Source organism: Scyliorhinus torazame, chromosome 11 (genome assembly GCF_047496885.1).
Source record: "Scyliorhinus torazame isolate Kashiwa2021f chromosome 11, sScyTor2.1, whole genome shotgun sequence".
In the NCBI taxonomy this organism is placed as follows: Eukaryota; Metazoa; Chordata; class Chondrichthyes; order Carcharhiniformes; family Scyliorhinidae; genus Scyliorhinus; species Scyliorhinus torazame.
The window spans coordinates 169,537,658-169,557,624 of NC_092717.1; the positions used below are offsets into that span (position 1 = coordinate 169,537,658).

The following is a 19,967-nucleotide window of genomic DNA, read 5'->3' on the forward strand; positions in this document are numbered from 1 at the left end:
ACATGTGCCACCACACAAGTGGACTGCCTCCGAGCCCTCCACGAGGACCTCTGCCACCCGGGGGTCACTCGCTTTTTCCATTTTGTCAAGACCGCAACCTGCCCTACTCCATCAAGGAAGTCAGGACAGCCACCGGGGACTGCCAAATCTGCGTGGAGTGAAAACCGCACTTCTACCGACCAGAGAAAGCGCACCTGATAAAGGCTTCCCGTCCCTTTGAACGCCTCAGCATGGACTTCAAAGACCCCCTCCCCTCCACCGACCGCAACACGTATTTCCTGAACGTGATCGACGAGTACTCCCGGTTCCCATTTGCCATCCCCTGCCCCGACATGACCGCAACCACCGTCATCAAGGCCCTCCATAGCATCTTTGCACTGTTCTGGTTCCCCGCTTACATACACAGTGATAGGGGGTCCTCCTTTATGAGCGACGAACTGCGTCAATTCCTGCTCAGCAAGGGCATCGCCTCGAGCAGGACGACCAGTTACAACCCCCGGGGTAACGGACAGGTAGAGAGGGAGAAGGGAATGGTCTGGAAGACCGTCCTACTGGCCCTACGGTCCAGGAACCTCCCAGTCTCCCGCTGGCAAGAAGTCCTCCCGGATGCCCTCCACTCCATCCGATCACTGCTTTGTACAACCACCAATCAGACACCCCACGAACGTCTCCTTGTCTTCCCTAGGAAGTCCTCCTCTGGGACCGCGCTCCCGACATGGCTGGCAGCACCGGACCCATCCTGCTCTGAAAACATGTGCGGGTGCACAAGTCGGACCCGTTGGTCGAGAGCGTGTTCGTCTTCTGCTCCATGCTAACCCCCAGTTCGCCTAAGTGGCGTACCCCGACGGCCGACAAGATACGGTCTCCCTACGGGACCTGCCGTCCGCCAGAACCCCACGCACATCCCAGCCACCAGTCCCACCCTTCCCTCCACCGCAGCACCTTACAGGAGGATCGGTCCTTCCGCCGGCCCCATCTAGGCCCCACCCATCAACGCCCTCCGCAGGCGCTACCTTCCCAGGTCAACCGTTTTCCCCACCAGCGCTGCCTAGGGGTGCCGAAGCTGCCATGGAGATCGAAGCCACGCTCCCAAAGTCACAGACGCCCGAGCCTCCACCGGAGTCTCCACCGAAGCTCCGACGATTACAGAGGACGACCAGGGCCCCCGATCGACTGATTGTTTCATTTTAATTGTAAACTGTAAATATAAACCATCAAATGTACATAGCTATCAGAATTGTAAATAGTTACTAAACACTGTACGGAGGTATTACGGTACCTCCATAACTAATTAAACCACGTTGCCATGTTTTGCAGTTTCAGGCCACCACCCCCGCCGGACTCTTTTTTAACAGGGGGTGAATGGGGTGTTATAGGTATTACGATGAGCGGGCCTGGCACACCGCTGTGTAGTGGCCCTTCTTCCTGCAGGCCTTACAAAGAGCAGTGCGGGCCGGACAGCGTTGGCGGGGGTGTCTTTGTTGGCTGCAAAAATAGCATCGGAGCCCCCCGGAGATCACTGGCTGGCGCGTAGCACAGGCGTATTGGGTGGGGAGCACCCTCGCTGGGGCGGCTGCCTGTGGGGCCCATGAAGCGTAGGAGGAGTGGGCCGCGCGGTTGGGGATGTAGGACTGTACATTGCGTAGGGCGACCGTCATGGAAAGTGCTAGTGTTTTAGTCTCTGCGAGGTCGCGCATGGCCCCTTCTAGGAGCCGCTGCCTGATAACATCGTACCCAATCCCAGTTACAAAAGCGTCCCTCTTAAGGAGATCTGAGTGCTCCTTAGGGGCAGCACGGTAGCATTGTGGATAGCACAATTGCTTCACAGCTCCAGGGTCCCAGGTTCGATTCCGGCTTGGGTCACTGTCTGTGCGGAGTCTGCACGTCCTCCCCGTGTGTGCGTGGGTTTCCTCCGGGTGCTCCGGTTTCCTCCCACAGCCCAAAGATGTGCAGGTTAGGTGGATTGGCCGTGATAAATTGCCCTTAGTGTCCAAAATTGCCCTTAGTGTTATGTGGGGTCGCTGGGTTGTGGGGATGGGGTGGAGGTGTTGACCTTGGGTAGGGTGCTCTTTCCAAGAGCCGGTGCAGACTCGATGGGCCCAATGGCCTCCTTCTGCACTGTAAATTCTATGATAATCTATGATAATCTATGATTAGCTGTAACGTCCTGGCAGTCACAGTCCCGAACTAGTGGGATCAGGGCCTTCCAGAAGTCCTCGTTTGACTCACCAAGTAGTTGAGTACACGTTGCGAGCGCGTGTCTGGCGAAGAGCGTGTTCGTCTTCTGCGCATAATTTTCGTTGAGCGGAGTCATAGCATCAGCGTAATTGGGCGCATCCTGGATCAGCGGGAAGATTTTAGAGCTGAGTCTGGAGTACAAGATTTGAATCTTCTGAGCCTCTGGAACAGGGGTCGGCGCCGCGTTGATATACGCTTCAAAACAAGCTAGCCAGTGCTGAAAGTCCTTTCTGGCATCGCTTGCATGTGGATCCAGCTGCAGTCAATCTGGTTTAATCCGGAGGTCCATCTTCTGAATCAGATACTAATAAATTGAGGTACGATCAATTTGGCTGGAGACGAAGTTGAATTCAAACTGAGGCTTTATTAGTATCTGATGTGTGGCCTCCTACAGCAGCTGACGAAATGGCTGCGAGCTGAAGGCCACACATATTTATAAGCCGGCTCCTGGGCGGAGCTAGCATGCAGGGGCCCAGGTGAACCTGTAGTGCAGGTTCTACCGTACAACCCTTAATATAAGAACACAGTGGTTTCCCACAAAAATGTTGATAGAGATGACATGCAAAAGTTGACTGTCCTTGTGTGCATTTTCCTTTTCATTCTGTTGCCTATCCTCCATGCTTTGGAATTCATTTTCTAAGCCACAATCCTTTTGCCCGTTAATCCCTTTATCCTTCTGTAAGAAAACCAACCATCTCAATATAATCTTCTTTGGCTTGGAATCCATTTTTTCCCTTATAAGAACATAAGAAATTGGAGCAGAACAAGGCCACAGGGCCCCATGAGACTGCTCATCTTTATCTAAATCATCACACTGTTCTATTGTCTCAGCTTTTCTCTTTTGATTTCTAAATCCCTACCTCTGAAACCTCCCTCTCATCCTTTTGTTCATGTCTCCACAAAGCAGTTTTGAATTTATTTTTCTGAAAGTTGACAATTTATTGTCTTTGTCTCAGAATGGTGCTGGAAAAAGAAGGCTGTCCTCTGGAGGCAGGAATCATGTTAGCTTTAAAAAATTTCAGGAAATGACTGGGCACAGTTAGTGATTTGCTGGGATCATTCAGAATAATGATGAGCATTGGAGTGCTAAAGCAACACTTAACAGTCTGGATAGGGCTGCGATCATCCTGAAATTAAGCTCCACCATGTCTCAAAGGTTGTCGCATGATGCATGCTTTCTTCGGAATTTCACTTTGGAAAGAAGTAACATTATGGATGCCCTGGAGGGGGAAAGGCATCTCAAACCCTTTTCTTGCATTAAGTGAACGATGAAGATGTTGCAAATTAGAACTGGATGTCAATTTTAAGCAACTTGTAACAACCATAATTGCAGACATTAAAGGGGAAAAAATTACTTACCTGACCCACAAGGAGCAGGTCAGTTGCAAAGTTGTGAGAAATTGTCAATTCAGGATCCCCACAACATGTTGTCAAGTAGTAACTCCACAATGTGTTGTGACAGCATTGATTAGTTGCCTACCTGGAGGTCCAGCCTGACTGACAGGCTAACCCTCCAGTTATGTGGGAAACTGAGAAGTAAAGACTGCAACAGCAGCTAAATCAGCATCGAGGAAAGGGGGCTTCATGGCAGGGGAGGGGAATACTTATCATTTGGAGATGGGGGAGGAGGAAAGAATTTATTAAGCCATTTGGGTGTACTGCTATTTCAAGGAGGCCTCATGGTGGGGTTGGAAATTACATGCATGAGAGGAAGATCAGGACTTCCGCTTGTGACCATGGAGTGATTGGTCACATAGAGGGCTGTTCCTGTTCAAATTCACAGAAAAGGGCTCTTTTTACCCAGATCCAGGTGGAATTTTGATGAAAAGGCATAGGTGAATGTTAGAGGAATAGTTTTCCCCTGGAATGGTATGTCTACTGATCACCGGACTCGGTAGAAAACAGTGAGAGGTTTGGCTAGAAAGTTGAAACAGTCTTGTGCTTCACAGACAGTCTGTTCCAGCTTGCAGGCGAGAGATGGGCAAGCTGTAAAGCCCCAGTTACAGGAACTGATGACTTTTATCAAGGAGGAATTCCATAACAGAGGAAAGAAATGCATGAGGATCATGCAAAGGTCATTGCAGAAGCTGTGGCACCCCTGAAGAGTACTTTGGAGCGGATGGAGAGGTGTTTGGAGGTGCAGGGGTCACAGATTTGGGAGATTGAAGGAGTGATCCCGGACCACAGCGATCATGTGGTGGCTCTGGAGGTGGAGATGGGGCTCCTAGGAGACCTTTGTAAAACGCTGAGGGCAAGGGTTGAGGAGCAGGAGAAGACCTCGAGAAGACAGAACCTGCGAATAGTGGGCCTGCCTGAAGGAGTGGAAGGTGTGAGTGCCACGAGGTACGTCTCGAGGATGCTAGCGGGACTGGTAGCAGAAGGGGTGCTAGGTAAGGCACCTGAAGTGGACCGAGCGCATAGTTCTCTGAGGCAAAAGCCTAGAGCTGGGGAGCTGCCGCGGGCGGTGATCGTCAGACTCCATAAATTTGTGGAGAAAGAGAAAATTTTACGGTGGGCCAGGGAGAAGCGTAGCTGCGACTGGAAGGGAAATAACGTCCGGATTTATCAGGACATCGGAACCGAGTTGGCAAAACAACGGACAGGTTTCAATAAGACCAAGGCGGTGCTGTACTGGCGGTGCTGTACCGGCGGCAGATCCGGTTTGGGGTGCTCTACCCGGTGAAATTATGGGTGACGTTCGGAGGCTGGGAGTATTATTTCGAGACCCCAGAAGCGGCCGAAGACGTCATTAAGGAGCATAAACTGGGGGAGGACTGAGTGGACAATGCTTGGGAACTGGCGTGCTGGCACTATGTAATGTTCGGGAGCATGTTTGAAGTGGGTGTACGGATTGGGGGATTTTTTGTGGGGGGGGGGGTTCTGTTCAATGTTGAGATTGTAAGGAGTTGTAGGGGTGAAAGGTTTATGTGGGGATGGATTATCCCACCGCCCCCCTCCTGTTTTATGGGACTGTTTGTGTTTAACATCTGTTTGTTTGCTTTTGGAGAAGGCTACCTGGAGTTCAGGAGAAGTCTTTTTTTGGGTGGGGGAGGGTAAGGCCAGCAGGAGGCCTTCTTCTTTGAGCTGAGGAGTGTGTGTGTGTGTGTGTGGGGGGGGGGGGCGGGGAGGGGGAGGTCATTAGGATGTGCCTTTGGGCAGGGGCAGCCGCGCTAGCAGGTTATGCTGGTGAACGGAAGTGAGGTGGTGGGGGAGAAGGCCAAGAGGGGTGGCCAGGGGAAGGGGGGGAAAGGGGAAGTGGGGTGGGAAGAAGGGGAAGGGGAAAGGCGGGGGGGGGGGTTCTGTGACGCAGCAGGGGGTGAGAGATGACATGGTCAAGGGCGAAGAAAGGGGCCATCTGGGATGGGCTAGGTACAGAGTGGAAATAAAGGGGCAGGAGTTAAGTGGGGAAGATGACGGACGGTAGAGGGGATTGGAGGCGCAAGCCTCCGGTAAGGTTGGTAACGTGGACCGTCTGGGGACTGAATGGGCCGGTTAAAAGGTCGCGGATGAAAGCAGGAGTTGTCTTTTTGCAGGAGAACCATCTCCGTGTGAAGGACCAGGTTATGTTAAGGAAGGGGTGGGTCAGGCAGGTTTTTCACTCGGGGTTTGATTTGAAATCGAGGGGTGTGGCGATTTTAATGAGCAAAAAAGTGGGATTCGTGAGTGCGAAAGAGGTGAGGGATCCAGGTGGGAGATATGTGATTGTGAGTGGGGTACTGGAAGGCACACCGGTAGTGTTGGTAAATGCGTATGCCCCAAATTGGGATGATGTGGGTTTTATGAGGGGTTTGCGGCAGCAATCCCGGATTTGGCCACATACCAGTTGATCATGGGAGGAGATTTTAACGGTGTCCTGGAGCCGAGGGTGGATAGATCGAGCCCCAGGTTGATGGGTAGGGTACAAATGACAAGGGAGCTGGGGGGGTTTATGGAGAGGATGGGTATGGTGGATCCATGGCACTTTCAGAACCCAGGGGGAAGGGAGTATTCCTTCTTTTCACACATCTATAAGGTGTATTCGAGGTTTGATTACTTTGTAGTGAGTCGGGAGATTTTGGTTGGGGTGGAGAGGGCAGAGTATGCGGGGATAGTTATCTCGGACCATGCACCCCACTGGCTGGATATTTGGTTCAGTACGGGCCGAGAGCAGAGGCCGGGGTGGAGGTTTGACTCGGGGTTGTTGGCGGATGGTAGTTTTTGTGATAAGGTGCGGTTGGTGATTAGGGATTATGTGGAGTTCAATCAGAACGGGGAGGTGTCGGCGGGCATTTTTTGGGAAGCACTGAAGGCAGTTGTCCGGGGAGAAATTATTTCATTTACGGTCCGTGCGAATAAGGAAAGGAGGGCGGAACATAATCATCTAGTGAGCGATATAGTGGAGGTGGGCAGGGAATATTCGAGGGTGCCCACCATGGAGGGATTGGCGAGGAGGAAAAAGACAGGCTGACAACGGGGAGGGCGGTAGGACAACTGCGTAGGGCAAGAGGGGTGCAATCCGAGTATGGGGAGAAGGCGAGCCGCATGCTGGCGCACCAGCTGCGGAGGCAGGCTGCGTCCAGGGCTGGGGCTGGGGATGTGGTGTCAGAGCCAGGGAAGATAAATGAGGCATTTACAGAGTATTACCAGGGACTTTATGAGGCAGACCCAGGAGGAGACGAGGGGGACATGGGGAGGTTTCTGGACGAGCTGGAATTTCCCCAGGTGGAGGAAGCAAAGAGGCAGGCATTGGAGGAGCCCCTGGGGCTGAGGGAGGTGCTGGATAGTATCAGGGGTATGAAGTTGGGGAAGGCCCCTGGGCCGGATCGGTACCCGACAGAATTTTACAAGGAATTTGCGGAGGACCTGGCACCACATCTGTTGGGTGTGTTTAATGAAGCACTGGAGAAGGGGGAGTTGCAGGAGACGATGAAGCAGGCAGTAATTACACTAATACCCAAAAAAGGGAAAGATCCGGTGGAATGTGGGTCGTATAGACCCATATCACGTTTGAACACGGATGTGAAAGTATTGGCTAAGTTGTTGGCGGGGAGGATGGAGGATTGTGTCCCAGGGGTGGTTGCAGAAGATCAAACAGGCTTCGTGAAGGGCAGGCAGCTTGCGAGTTGTGGTAGTCACCACTGTTGTATTATATAGTATATACTTCACTACATATGAGGGTATTACGGTAAGGCCCCTGTACTACAGTTACGGGAGTAGATCCCTGCCTGCTGGCTCCGCCCAGTAGGCGGAGTATAAATGTGTGTGCTCTCCGAACTGCAGCCATTTTGGCAGCAGCTGTAGGAGGCCACACATCTCTGTGTAATAAAGCCTTGATTACTCTCTACACTCGTCTCGTCGTAATTGATAGTGCATCAATTTATTACACAGAGACTTTACAAAGATGGATCTCCGCATCAAGCTGGATCGCCTGCATCCTCAAGGAGACAACACCAAAAAGGACTTCGCACATTGGCTAGTTTGCTTTGAAGCATACATTGGATCTGCGACAGACTCAATCCCAGAAGCACAAAAGCTACAGGTTCTGTACACGCGGCTGAGCTCCGATGTCTTTCCCCTCATCCAGGACGCGCCTACCTATGCAGAGGCCATGGTGCTACTGAAGGAGAACTACGCTGAGCAGACCAACAAGATCTACGCCAGGCACCTCCTGTCCACGCCGCATCAACTTCCCGGTGAGTCTGTGGAAAATTTCTCACATGCTCTGCAGCCCTGGTGAGAGGCTGTGATTGCCAGGCCGTTTCGGCCACTGAACATTCTAACCTACTAATGAGAGACACGTTCATTACAGGAATAGGGTCGGCGTACATCCGCCAGCGCCTCTTAGAAGGGGCTACGCTTGACCTCGCGGCGACCAAGAAACTAGCACTCTCGCTCACAGTCGCCTCACGCAACGTACAGGCATATGCCCCCGACCGCACGGCCCACCCCTCCTGGGCATCGTGGACCTCGCCAGCGGCCACCCCATCGTGGACCCCATCAGCGACAGCCCTCAGCCAACCGCACGTCTGCGCCGTGCTGCAACCAACCAACCCCAGGGGACCCAAGTGCTACATCTGTGGACAGGCAAAACACCCCCAGCAGCGCTGCCCGGCGTGGAGTGCGCTCTGCAAGGCCTGCGGCAAGAAAGGACATTTTGCTGCAGTGTGCCAGGCCCTCTCAATCACCGTTATTGACCCTGCACCCCCCGCATGTGGCCAGTGGGCGCCGCCATCTTCCTCCTTTCAGACCACGTGCGGCCCGTGGGTGCCGCCATCTTGCTTGCCTCACAACCAATGGGCGGAGCCATCTTGCCTGCCCCAGGACACGTGCGGCCCGAGGGCGCCGCCATCCTGCCTGCCTCAGGACACGTGTGGCCCGTGGGCACCGCCATCTTCCCCGCCTCAGGACCCCTGCCCGTCGGGCACCTCACCGGGCCACTCATCACCTGCAAACGCCGCCGACCAGCTGCGTCTCACCTCCGTCACGATCGATCAGTCCCAACCGCACAACCTCGCGACCGCTTCGACAAAGGTGAAGGTCGACGGGCATGAGATATCCTGCCTTCTGGACTTCGGGAGCACTGAGAGCTTCATCCACCCCAATACGGTAAGGCGCTGTTCCCTCGCGGTACAGCCCATTAACCAAAGAATCTCCCTGGCCTCTGGAACCCACTCCGTGGCGACCCGGGGGTACTGCACCGCCACCCTCACCATCCAGGGCATAGAGTTCAGTGGCTTCCGGCTCTACGTCCTCCCCAACCTCTGCGCTGCCTTGCTACTCGGCCTGGACTTCCATTGGAACCTTCAGAGCCTAACCCTGAAATTTGGCGGGCCCCCTACCACCCCTTACTGTATGCGGCCTCAAAACCCTTAAGGTCAACCCGCCTTCTCTGTTTGCAAACCTCACCCCGGATTGCAAACCCGTCGCCACCAGGAGCAGACGGTACAGCGCCCAGGACAGGACCTTCATCAGGTCTGAGGTCCAGCGGCTGCTGCGGGAAGGTATCATCGAAAGCCAGCAACAGCCCCTGGAGAGCCCAAGTGGTAGTGGTGAAAACGGGGGAGAAAAACAGGATGGTCGTTGACGACAGTCAGACCATCAATCGGTACACACAGCTCGATGCGTACCCCCTCCCATGCATATCTGCTACGGTCAATCAGATTGCACAGTATCGGGTCTTCTCGACAGTTGACCTAAAATTTGCCTACCACCAGCTCCCCATTCGCAAGGCGGACCACCCGTACACCGCGTTTGAAGCGGACGGCCGCCTTTACCATTTCCTTAGAGTTCCCTTCGGCGTCGCTAACAAGGTCTCGGTCTTCCAACGGGAGATGGACCGAATGGTTGACCGGTACGGACTGCGGGCCACTTTCCCATACCTGGATAACGTCACCATCTGCGGCCACAACCAGCAGGACCACAACGCTAACCTTTCCAAATTCCTCCACACCGCCAAACTCCTCAACCTAACCTACAACAAGGAGAAGTGTGTGTTCAGCACGAACCGATTAGCCATCCTCGGCTATGTGGTTCAGAACGGAGTTCTAGGGCCCGACCCCGGTCGCATGCGCCCCCTCATGGATCTTCCCCTTCCCCACTGCCCTAAGGCCCTCAATCGATGCCTGGGGATCTTTTCGTACTACGCCCAGTGGGTCCCTAACTATGCGGACAAGGCCCGCCCACTCATCCACTCACCAGTTTCCCACTGACGGCCGAGGCTCACCAGGGCCTCAACTGTATAAAGGCCGACATCGCCAAGGCTATGATGCACACAGTCGACGAGATGCTCCCCTTCCAAGTCGGGAGCGACGCATCAGACGTCGCTCTGGCCGCCACCCTCAACCAGGCAGGCAGGCCCGTGGCATTCTTTTCCCGCGCCCTCCATGCCTCTGAAATTCGGCACTCCTCTGTTGAAAAGGAGGTCCAAGCTATCGTTGAAGCTGTGCGGCACTAGAGGCATTACCTGGCCGGCAGGAGATTCACTCTCCTCACAGACCAACAGTTGGTTGCCTTCATGTTTAACAACACACAGCGGGGTAAAATCAAAAGTGATAAGATCTTGTGGTGGAAGATCGAGCTCTCCACCTTTAATTACGAGATTTTGTATCGCCCCGGTAAGCTCAACGAGCCCCCCGATGCCCTGCCCGAGGTACATGTGCCAGCGCACAAGTGGACCGACTCCGGACCCTGCACGACGATCTCCGTCACCCAGGGGTCAGCCGCTTTTATCACTTCATTAAGGCCCGCAATCTGCCCTAATCCATCGAGGAAGTCAGGACTATCACCAGAGACTGCCAGGTCTGCGCGGAGTGTACCGCACTTCTACCGGCCAGACTGTGCGCGCCTGGTGAAGGCCTCCCACCCCTTTGAACACGTGGACTTCACAGGGCCCCTCCCCTCCACCGACCGCAACACGTCTTTTCTCAATGTGGTCGATGAATATTCCAGATTCCCCTTCGCCATCCCATGCCCCGATATGACGTCTGCCACCATCATCAAAGCACTCAACACCACCTCCGCTCTGTTCGGTTTCCCCGCCTACATCCGCAGTGACCGGGGATCCACATTTATGAGTGATGAGCTGCGCCAGTACCTGCTCAACAGAGGCATTGCCTCGAGCAGGACGACCAGCTACAACCCCCGGGGAAACGGACAGGTGGAGCAGGAGAATGGGACCGTCTGGAAGGCCGTCCAGCTGGCCCTACGGTCCAGAAATCTCCCAGCCTCCCGCTGGCAGGAGGTCCTCCGCGACGCACTTGACTCCATTCGGTCGCTCCTGTGCACGGCGACTAGCAAAACCCCCCATGAACATCTCTTTGCCTTCCCCAGGAAGTCCACCTCCGGGGTTTCGCTCCCAACGTGGCTGGCAGCTCCAGGACCCATTCTCCGCCGTAGCACGTGCGGCTCCACAAGGAGGACCCATTCGTTGAGAGGGTACAGCTACTCCACGCAAACCTGCAGTACGCCTACGTAGCGTACCCCGACGGCCGCCAAGACACAGTCTCCCTCAGGGACCTGGCACCAGCTGGGTCCCCACACACCTCCCCCTCTGTCCCGGGTCCACCCTCCTTTCCCCCAGCGCATCCCACCACAGCCCCCGCTCCACAATCCGTCCTCCCCTTGGTCCCACCCGGGGATGAAGAGAATGTCGACACGCTCCCGGAGTCACCGACGACTGAGCCAACACCTGACTCGCCACCAGCACTGCGGCGCTTTCAACGACGGATCAAGGCGACCGACCGTCTAAATTTGTAACCGTCTCTGAAATTTTAATGACAACCTGTATGTAAATAGTTTACCACCACCCCCGCTGGACTCATTTTTAACCGGGGGTGAATGTGGTAGTCACCACTGTTGTATATACTGCACTACATACGAGAGTATTACGGTAAGGCCCCTGTACTACAGGTACGGGGTAGATCCCTGCCTGCTGGCTTCGCCCAGTAGGAGGAGTATAAATGTGTGTGCTCTCCGAACTGCAGCCATTTCGGCAGCAGCTGTAGGAGGCCACACATCTCTGTGTAATAAAGCCTCGATTACTCTCTACACTCGTCTCGTCGTAATTGATAGTGCAACACGAGTAATATAAGACGGCTGTTGAATGTGGTGATGAATCCGTCGAGAGCTCTGGTCCCGGAGGTGGTGGTTCCATGGACGCGGAGAAAGCATTTGATCGGGTGGAGTGGCGGTACTTGTTTGAAGTTTTGGGAAGGTTTGGGTTTGGGTCGAGATTTGTAGCATGGGTGCGGTTGCTGTATGTGGCGCCAAGAGCAAGGGTGAGGACGAATGATATGAGCTCACGAAGCTTTGACTTACACAAGGGTACGAGGCAGGGGTGCCCACTGTCACCGCTACTGTTTGCGCTGGCCATAGAGCCATTGGCGATGGCTCTCAAGGGGTTGGCAGAGTGGCAGGGGATAATGAGGGGACAGAGGGAGCATTGGGTGTCGCTCTATGCCAATGACCTCTTGCTGTATGTTTTGGATCCGTTGGAGAGTATGGGAAGGATTATGGGCCTGTTGGGGAGGTTTGGAGGTTCTCGGGATACAAACTGAATGTAGGGAAAAGCGAGGTATTCCCGGTGAATGAGCTGGCACAGTGGGCTAATTTAGGGGGGATGCCATTTACAGTAGCGAGGGATAGGTTTAGGTACTTGGGGATTCAAGTAGAGAGGGAATGGACGGGGCTCCATAAGTGGAACTTAACGAAGCTGGTGGAGGAGGCCAGGGAGGATCTTAAGAGGTGGGATACACTGCACTTAACCTTGGTGGGGAGGGTCCTAGTGGTGAAAATGAACATTCTGCCGAGGTTATTTATCTTTCAGGCTCTCCCGATCTTTATACCAAAGGCCTTTTTTCAGAAAGTGGACACAGTCTTCTCAGACTTTGTATGGGAAGCGGAGTTGGGAATGGAGATCAATTGGGGAGTATGGAGTGAGGCACTGCGAAGGGTAAACGGGACATCCTCTTGTGCAAGGATGAGCCTGATACAGTTTAAGGTGGTGCACAGGGTGCATATGACTCGGACGAGAATGAGTGGGTTCTTTCAAGAGGTAGCAGATGAGTGTGAGAGGTGAGGGCGGGGGCCAGCGAATCATGCGCACATGTTTTGGGGTTGTGAAAAATTGGGAAGGTTCTGGACGGGAGTGTTCGCCGTCTTAGCCAGGATAGTGGAGGAGGGAGCGGACCCTTTGGTGGCGATATTTGGGGTTTCAGAGAAGCCGGACCTCATGGAGATGAGGAAGGCCGATGTCTTGTCTTTCGCCTCTCTGATTGCATGGTGACGAATTTTGCTGGAGTGGCAGTCGGCATCGCCACCGGGGGTAGAAGCATGGTTGGGTGACCTGTATGACTTCCTGCGGTTAGAGAAAATAAAGTATGAGTTAAGGGGCTCAGCAGGGGAGTTTGAGAAAAGGTGGGGGATGTTTGTGACCGTGTTTGAGGAGCTGTTCATCGCAGAGGGGTGGGATGGTGGGTGATGGGGAGGGGAGGGGGTGAAAAAGGAGAAAAATCTGTACAAACTGTATGTACGAGAATGTTTCCCGGGGTGTTTATTTGCTGTAACCTACTTTGATACAAGTTTGAATAAAATGCGTTTTTAATAAAAAATGAGAGGAAGATCAGAGGCCTTGGGGCGAGGAGGGAAATTAGTCTTTAGAGGCTTGGGAATTGGGACGTGGTGGCGATGAGTTATTAGAGGCCTCATGATGAGATCAGACGTCTCAGAGCGGGGAGTGAAGGGGCGATGGGGATGGAAGGATGTTAGTGGGGCGGGGAGGGTCGATCACAGAGGCTTCAGAGCCCGGCACCTGGATCCAGGAGGTAGGTGCAAAGGCACTTACCTCCTGAATCCACCAAGTCCTCGCCTCGATAAAGCTGCCAGGTTTCCTGACGCCAGAGTTCAACTTGAAAATCTGAAGGACAATGAAGTTAACAGCCTCATTATCATATTTAAAATTCCAATCCGTCTCTTTCAAGTGGTTGGCTATCCACCCAACTTCTATCCTCACCTAAAGCTGAAAATTACTAAGTTGGAAGCAGGTTAAGGCAGGAAACAGATTTTTCAAATTTTGTCAGCATTCCTGATCCAAACTCAACCTTTTGTAAGGTTTAAATTCAAGTCCTTCTTGCTTCTTGACTACTGGATTGACACATTTTCGCAAGCCACCTAAACATGAGCCTCAGTTTCCATATAATAACATAAATCTTTCAGGCAACTCACAAATATAACATTCATACCACCTTCTGAAACATGCTTGGCAATCTTTGCAAGAGCAGGTTCTGCACACAAATTCAGTGCAACCAAACAGCATAGATTTTATCAGAGTTGTGGAGAACCCAAAATGGTGCTGGGAACATGGGGCTGGATTCTCCGCACCCCGAATGCAAAATCGCGTTCAGCGATGGGGCGGAGAATCTGTTTTGGCGCACAAAATTGGGAGCGGGGACGGTTCTTCGATTCTCCGCCCCCCCCGAAAATCAGCATACTTGTAGAGTACACTGCACCGAGTATCCACTGCCTCAGACCATTGCCTGAGGCCCGCCCCGCAATGCTCCGTCCCTGATTAGCCGAATTTTCGACGGCGTGGACCTCTCATGGTCCCACCGTCCCTGATCCTCGCATGGCGGCTGCAGACTCAGTCCAGGGCCGCCACAGTCGGGGAGGGCTGATCCATGGGCAGGGGAGGTTTCTTTCGGGGCTGGGGGCAATATGTGCAGGCGGTCCAGGGTGCGCAAACGACCGATGCGTGCACCATTTTGCCGGTCCAGGTCCACAGGCTGAGTCCGCCAATGAGCACGGCCCGGCCGCTGGAGGTCTCTGAGAGAAGTGCAGGGGACCATATCGGCAGCTAGAGCTGTGAGCTCTACGACAGCTGTCTGCTAGCCTCCACAATTTTCCTGGCGTAAAAGACCACAGTTTTCCCAACAGCGTGGGGACTTAGTCCCAAAACCGGAGAATCCAGCCCATGGATTCAGCAGTCCCACCCCCATTTTTGACAAATTCTATTTTCGCGGATAAGGGAAAGAGGGTAGGGCAGGACTCACATATGGGAAAAACCTGAACTCAGCAGGGTCATTTAAATTCATTGCTGAGTTCAAACAAACCCCATTTTTGCTAGAGCCTTATCCTGCAGAGTATGACTTACAAATTCGTTAGAGGAGACATCAATGCTAATAAAGGGAGGGTGAGGTCAGTGCAAATGTAAACTCATAAAACTCCATTTCCCTTCAAATTAAACAAAGCCAATCTGTGTCGGAGAGTTGAAAAAATCTGTACTTTCAGTTTCAATATATATATTTTCTTACATAACCCTAAGTTTCATTATTCAAGAAGGGAAATAGAGACAAATCAAGAAGTTACTGGCCAGTGAGTCCAACTTCAGTGTGAAGAAATTATTGGAAAAAATTATGAGGGACAGAATTAATCTTCAATTGGAGGGGCAAGGATTAATCAAGGATAGCCAGGATGGTTTTGTCATTGGGAGATCATGTCTTACAAACTTGATTGAATTTTTTGAGGAGGTGACTAAGTGTTTAGGTGAGGATAGTGCAGTTGATGCAATCTATATGGACTTCAGTAAGGCTTTTGACAGGGTACAACATGGGAGGCTGATGAATGAGGTAATAACCCATGGGATCCAGTGCAATTTAGAAATCTGGATCTAAAACTGGCTTCTTGGTAGGAGGCAGAGTGTGATGGTTGAAGGTTGCTTTTGTGACTGGAAACATGTGCCCAATGGTGTTCCGTAGAGATCGGTGTTGTCCCTTTTGTTTGCAGTCTACATTAATGATCTGGATGTGAATGTACGAGGCATGATAAGTAAGTTTGCAGATGCCACAAAAATTGGTGGTATGGTAGATAGTGTGGAGCAAGGCCTTAGATTACAGGATGATATAGACAGGCTGGTTAGACGGGCAGAAGAGTGGCAAAATGGAATTTAACCATGAAAAGTGAGGTAATGCATTTTGGGAGGACTAACAAGGCAAGGGAATATACAATGAATGGTCGGATCCTGGGAAGTGCAGAGGATCAAAGGGACCTTGGTGTGCATGTTCACAGACCTCTGAAATCAGCAGGACAGGTAGATAAGGTGATTCAGAAGGTCTATGGGATTCTTGCCTTTATTAACTAGTGCACTGAATATAAAAACAGGGAGGTTATGCTGGTGCTGCATAAAACGCTGGTTAGGCCCCAGCTGAAGTACTGTGTGCAGTTCTGGTCACCACACTATAGAAAGGAAGTGATTGCACTGGAGAGGGTGCAGAAGAGATCCATCAGGATGTTGCCTGGGATGGATCGTTTCAAATATCAAGAGAGACTGGATAGGCTGGGGTTGTTTTCCCTGGAGCAGAGAAGACTGAGGGGGGACCTGATTGAGGTGTATAAAATTATGAGAAGCTCAGTTAGAGTGTACAGGAAGGTACCTTTCCCCTTAGTAGAGGGATCAATAACCAGGGGGCATAAATTTAAGGTAATGGGGACGAGGTTTAGAGGAGATGTGAGGAGAAACCTTTTCACCTAGAGGGTGGTTGGAATCTGGATCTCATTGCCTGAAAGGGTGGTAGAGGCGGGAACCCTCACAGCTTTTAAGAAGTATTTAGATGAGCACTTGAAAACCATAGCACACGATGCTATAGACCAAGTGTTGGAAAATGGAATTGGAAAATGTGCTTGATGGTTGGCGTGGAAGCAGTGGGCCGAAGGGCTTCTTTCTGTGCTGTAAAACCTGATGACTCTATGACTATCATTATAACATTATTACTGCTTGAGTACTTCCACAACTTGACATTATCACATTAGGGGGCGGGGATTGCTGCTGTAGGTTCACATTTTGATAGACTGTTCCAAGGGATTATTAAATGATTAACTGTCTTTGATATGGGGTTATAAATAGAAATGCTTGTTTTCAGAAGGGATTACATATTTGTGGGAGTTTGAATGTATTTAATGGGCTTTAATGAGTGAGAATGGCTTTTCATATAGTGAAATCTGTAATAGATACTTAGGTTCAGGTTTACATAACCGGTTGGGACCACATGGGTGGGAGGTTTCCAGACTCTGTGAACCCGACCATTAAAAATGTCCACCCAAAGTTCAGATTTTTGGTTGGAGTGGGGAGAGGGTGAGCTAAAGTAGGAGCTTGGACGGGCAACCCTGGAAGTGGATAGGTTTTAGAGGCAAGCCTGGCACAGGTTGGATGACTCCGGTGCATAAAAAAAACATTCTCTTGAAGGCCAGCCCTGATGAATGCAGCATGAGGAGACGTTGTGGAGTGATCAGGTGAGTGCCAAAGTTGTCCAACTGTTAGATAATCCTAGAATGGATTGACCATCATGGACTTTCACTATGATAATGATAATCGCTTATTGTCACAAGTAGGCTTCAATGAAGTTACTGTGAAAAGCCCCTAGTCGCCACATTCCAGCGCTAATTCGGGGAGACCGGTACGGAAATTGAATCGCGCTGCTGGCCTTGTTCTGCATTACAAGCCAGCTGTTTAGCCCACTGTGCTAAACCAGCCCCTGAATTTGTGCTTTCTAATTAACTAAAAAAAGTCATGGAGATAGCATTGTCTTGTCGCCACAACTTGATGCAGATAATATGCAATGATTTAGTTGTGATGATATGCATCACTGTAAATACACAAGGGGTTAACACTACACCTAGCTAGACACCAGAGGGAGCACCAGAGACATGACACACAGACATTCAACCAATAGGTCAGTAAGATAGGACACGACCAATGGGCAGTCACGACACAGCCAGACGTAACACTACCACAAGGGGGCTATCCATATATAAGGACACAGCATACATGATCTTTCTCTTTCCAGTGGAGACACTTAGTGAGTACAGACAGGGTTGATGGAAACACATCACACCCACCACGTGGATTGTAGCAGACTGGTTAGTTAGCCTGAGTAGCTATAGCAGGATTAACAGGAGAGTCGAATCCAAGTAGGAGAACTGTTAATAGTTTAATAAATGTGTTAAAGCTATCTCCAAGTCTGAACCTTCCTTTGTCAGAGTGTACATCAAGGAAGCAGCTTATGCTATGTCAAGAGCATAACAAAACATGGTACCAGTGAGTGACTGTTTAAATCCATATAGTTTCAACTCAGCTAACAATGACAACCAGCAAAAGCACCCAGGCAAGATGTTCGAGATTCCGGTTCCACAGCGGCTCAGGTGCCACGGCAATCTCAGTGCAAACTGGCGTGCATTCAGGCAAAGGTTTGAGATCTTCCTGGTAGCAGCCGACCTACAAGACGTGGCTGACGCTGAAAAGACAGAGCTTCTGCTCACCATCACGGTACGAGAGCAGAAGAAATCTTCAAAACATTCAAGTTCTCCAAAGGGCAAGGCAAGAGTGAATTCCAGACAGTCCTGGACACGTTAGAACGATACTGCGAGGAAAAGACAAAGAAACCAACAGAAAACGGTAAAAGAAGCACCAAAAGTAACCACGAGGCCGGGGTGGGCGAGCAGCGAACGACAATTTTGATTGGAAGCCATCTTGGAAAAGGTGCCGCACATGCGCAGTTGAGAGAAATAGGCAAAGTAAAGGAACAGCGATCTGCGCATGCACAATCGCTTTCTACGCTCTACGTCACAAGCGTCGTGACGTCAGAGGCCCCGGACCACACCCACTTTAAGAGGAAATGTCCCAAAACAAGAAAAAAAAATTTTGAAGCCTCAAAACAAGATTCTTTCACTTGGAGCGACAGCACAATGCCTGAACTTCGACCAGTAGCTGAAAGTAACCTCCGCAGAACCCTGCAACAAGCAGTTAACACCGCCCTAAGAGATGACACAGTCCTAGAAGACTACGACTCAGACGATGATTTCATCATTGGAGATGGCGACCCCAGTAACAAATCCGAACCGCGACGAGATGTGTTGCACAGTGATGAATCCGACACAGACACGGATGTGTTCTTCGGATTTGTGGATCTTCAGCCCAGCACATATGACAGCCCGATTTGTGAGTGCAGGATTATGCTGCGGCCTGATGCCAAGAGACAGAGAGCGGTACAAGCCCACAGAGAGCGGTCTGCTGCCACACAGAGAGTGGTCCACGCACCACGAAGGGTCCCAGCCTCTACACAGAAAGCGATGAAAGACTCCACAGCGAGACAACTGCACGTCTCCACACAGAAAGTGACTCCAGTGATGCAAGCCTCCACAGCGAGCTCATGGACAGACTCCACGATAGAAGCAACGCAAGACTCCAGAGCGCAGTCCTTGCATGAAACAGAAGTGACTCCAGTGACACAAGCCTCCACAGCGAGCTCATGGACAGCCTCCACGATAGAAGCAATGCAAGACTTCAGAGCGTAGTCCTTGCATGAACAAGAAGTGATGACAGTCTCCACAGCGAGACCAATGCACGATTCCACACAGGGAATGCTGCAAGATTCCACAGAAGGAGTGACACAAGCCTCCACAGCGAGCTCGTGGACAGACTCCACGATGGAAGTAACGCAAGACTCCAGAACGCAGTCCATGCATGAATAAGACCATGAGGGTCTAGCAACCTCCTCTGAGCAACCTGCAGCAGACGATGCAGGTCTGCCATGCTCAAGTGAACAACAGAAAGACTAAGACAGTCTGCCACACTCAAGTGCACAGCAAGAAGTCTATGACAGTCTACCACACCCCAGTGAGCAACAAGAAGACTATGACAGTCTACCACGCTCACGTGAACAACAAAGCGACTATAACAGTCCACACAGATTGTTTGAGCCACCAGAAGAAGACTCTGACAGTCTACCCAGCTCAAGTGAACGACAAGAAGACACTGAGGCTCTACCCACTGTACGTGCGACAAGTGGCATCCCACTTCCCATACAAGATGTGCAACGTGACAGACCTCAGCTAGTGTGTACAGAGGCACTCGACAATCACAGTGAGACTACTGGTGATTCGGTGACACCACGATAATTCAAACCTCATCCGCTCGAGCCTCTCCACAAGCAAATGCATTCCTGAATGTTTTGACTCCGGACAGGGAGCATCAAGAAACCTCAGCTGACTCAAGTGAACCTGACATGACTCCGGACGGGGAGCATCAAGAAACCTCAGCTGACTCAAGTGAACCTGCAATGACTCCGGATGGGGAGCGTCAAGAAACCTCAGCTGACTCAAGTGAACCTGCAATGACTCCGGATGGGGAGCGTCAAGAAACCAAAGCTGATTCAGGTGAACCAGAAAGGGCTCCAGACAGGGAGCATCGACAAGCCAGAGCT

The 19,967-nt window shown here is 51.7% G+C and overlaps 1 protein-coding gene across 5 annotated transcripts in view; it reads right to left on the reverse strand.

The window, feature by feature from the left end:
- gra (granulito) overlaps positions 1-19,967 on the reverse strand; it is a 293,031-nt gene that overhangs the window by 39,765 nt on the left and 233,299 nt on the right. For 4 of the 5 annotated variants that reach the window (XM_072467990.1, XM_072467992.1, XM_072467991.1 and 1 more), the window contains one exon: positions 13,559-13,630. The exons of the other annotated variant lie outside the window; for it this stretch is intronic. In XM_072467990.1, coding sequence (XP_072324091.1) covers positions 13,559-13,630 — 72 coding nt within the window. The remainder of the gene's footprint in view (positions 1-13,558; positions 13,631-19,967) is intronic. 5 annotated transcript variants of the gene reach the window in all.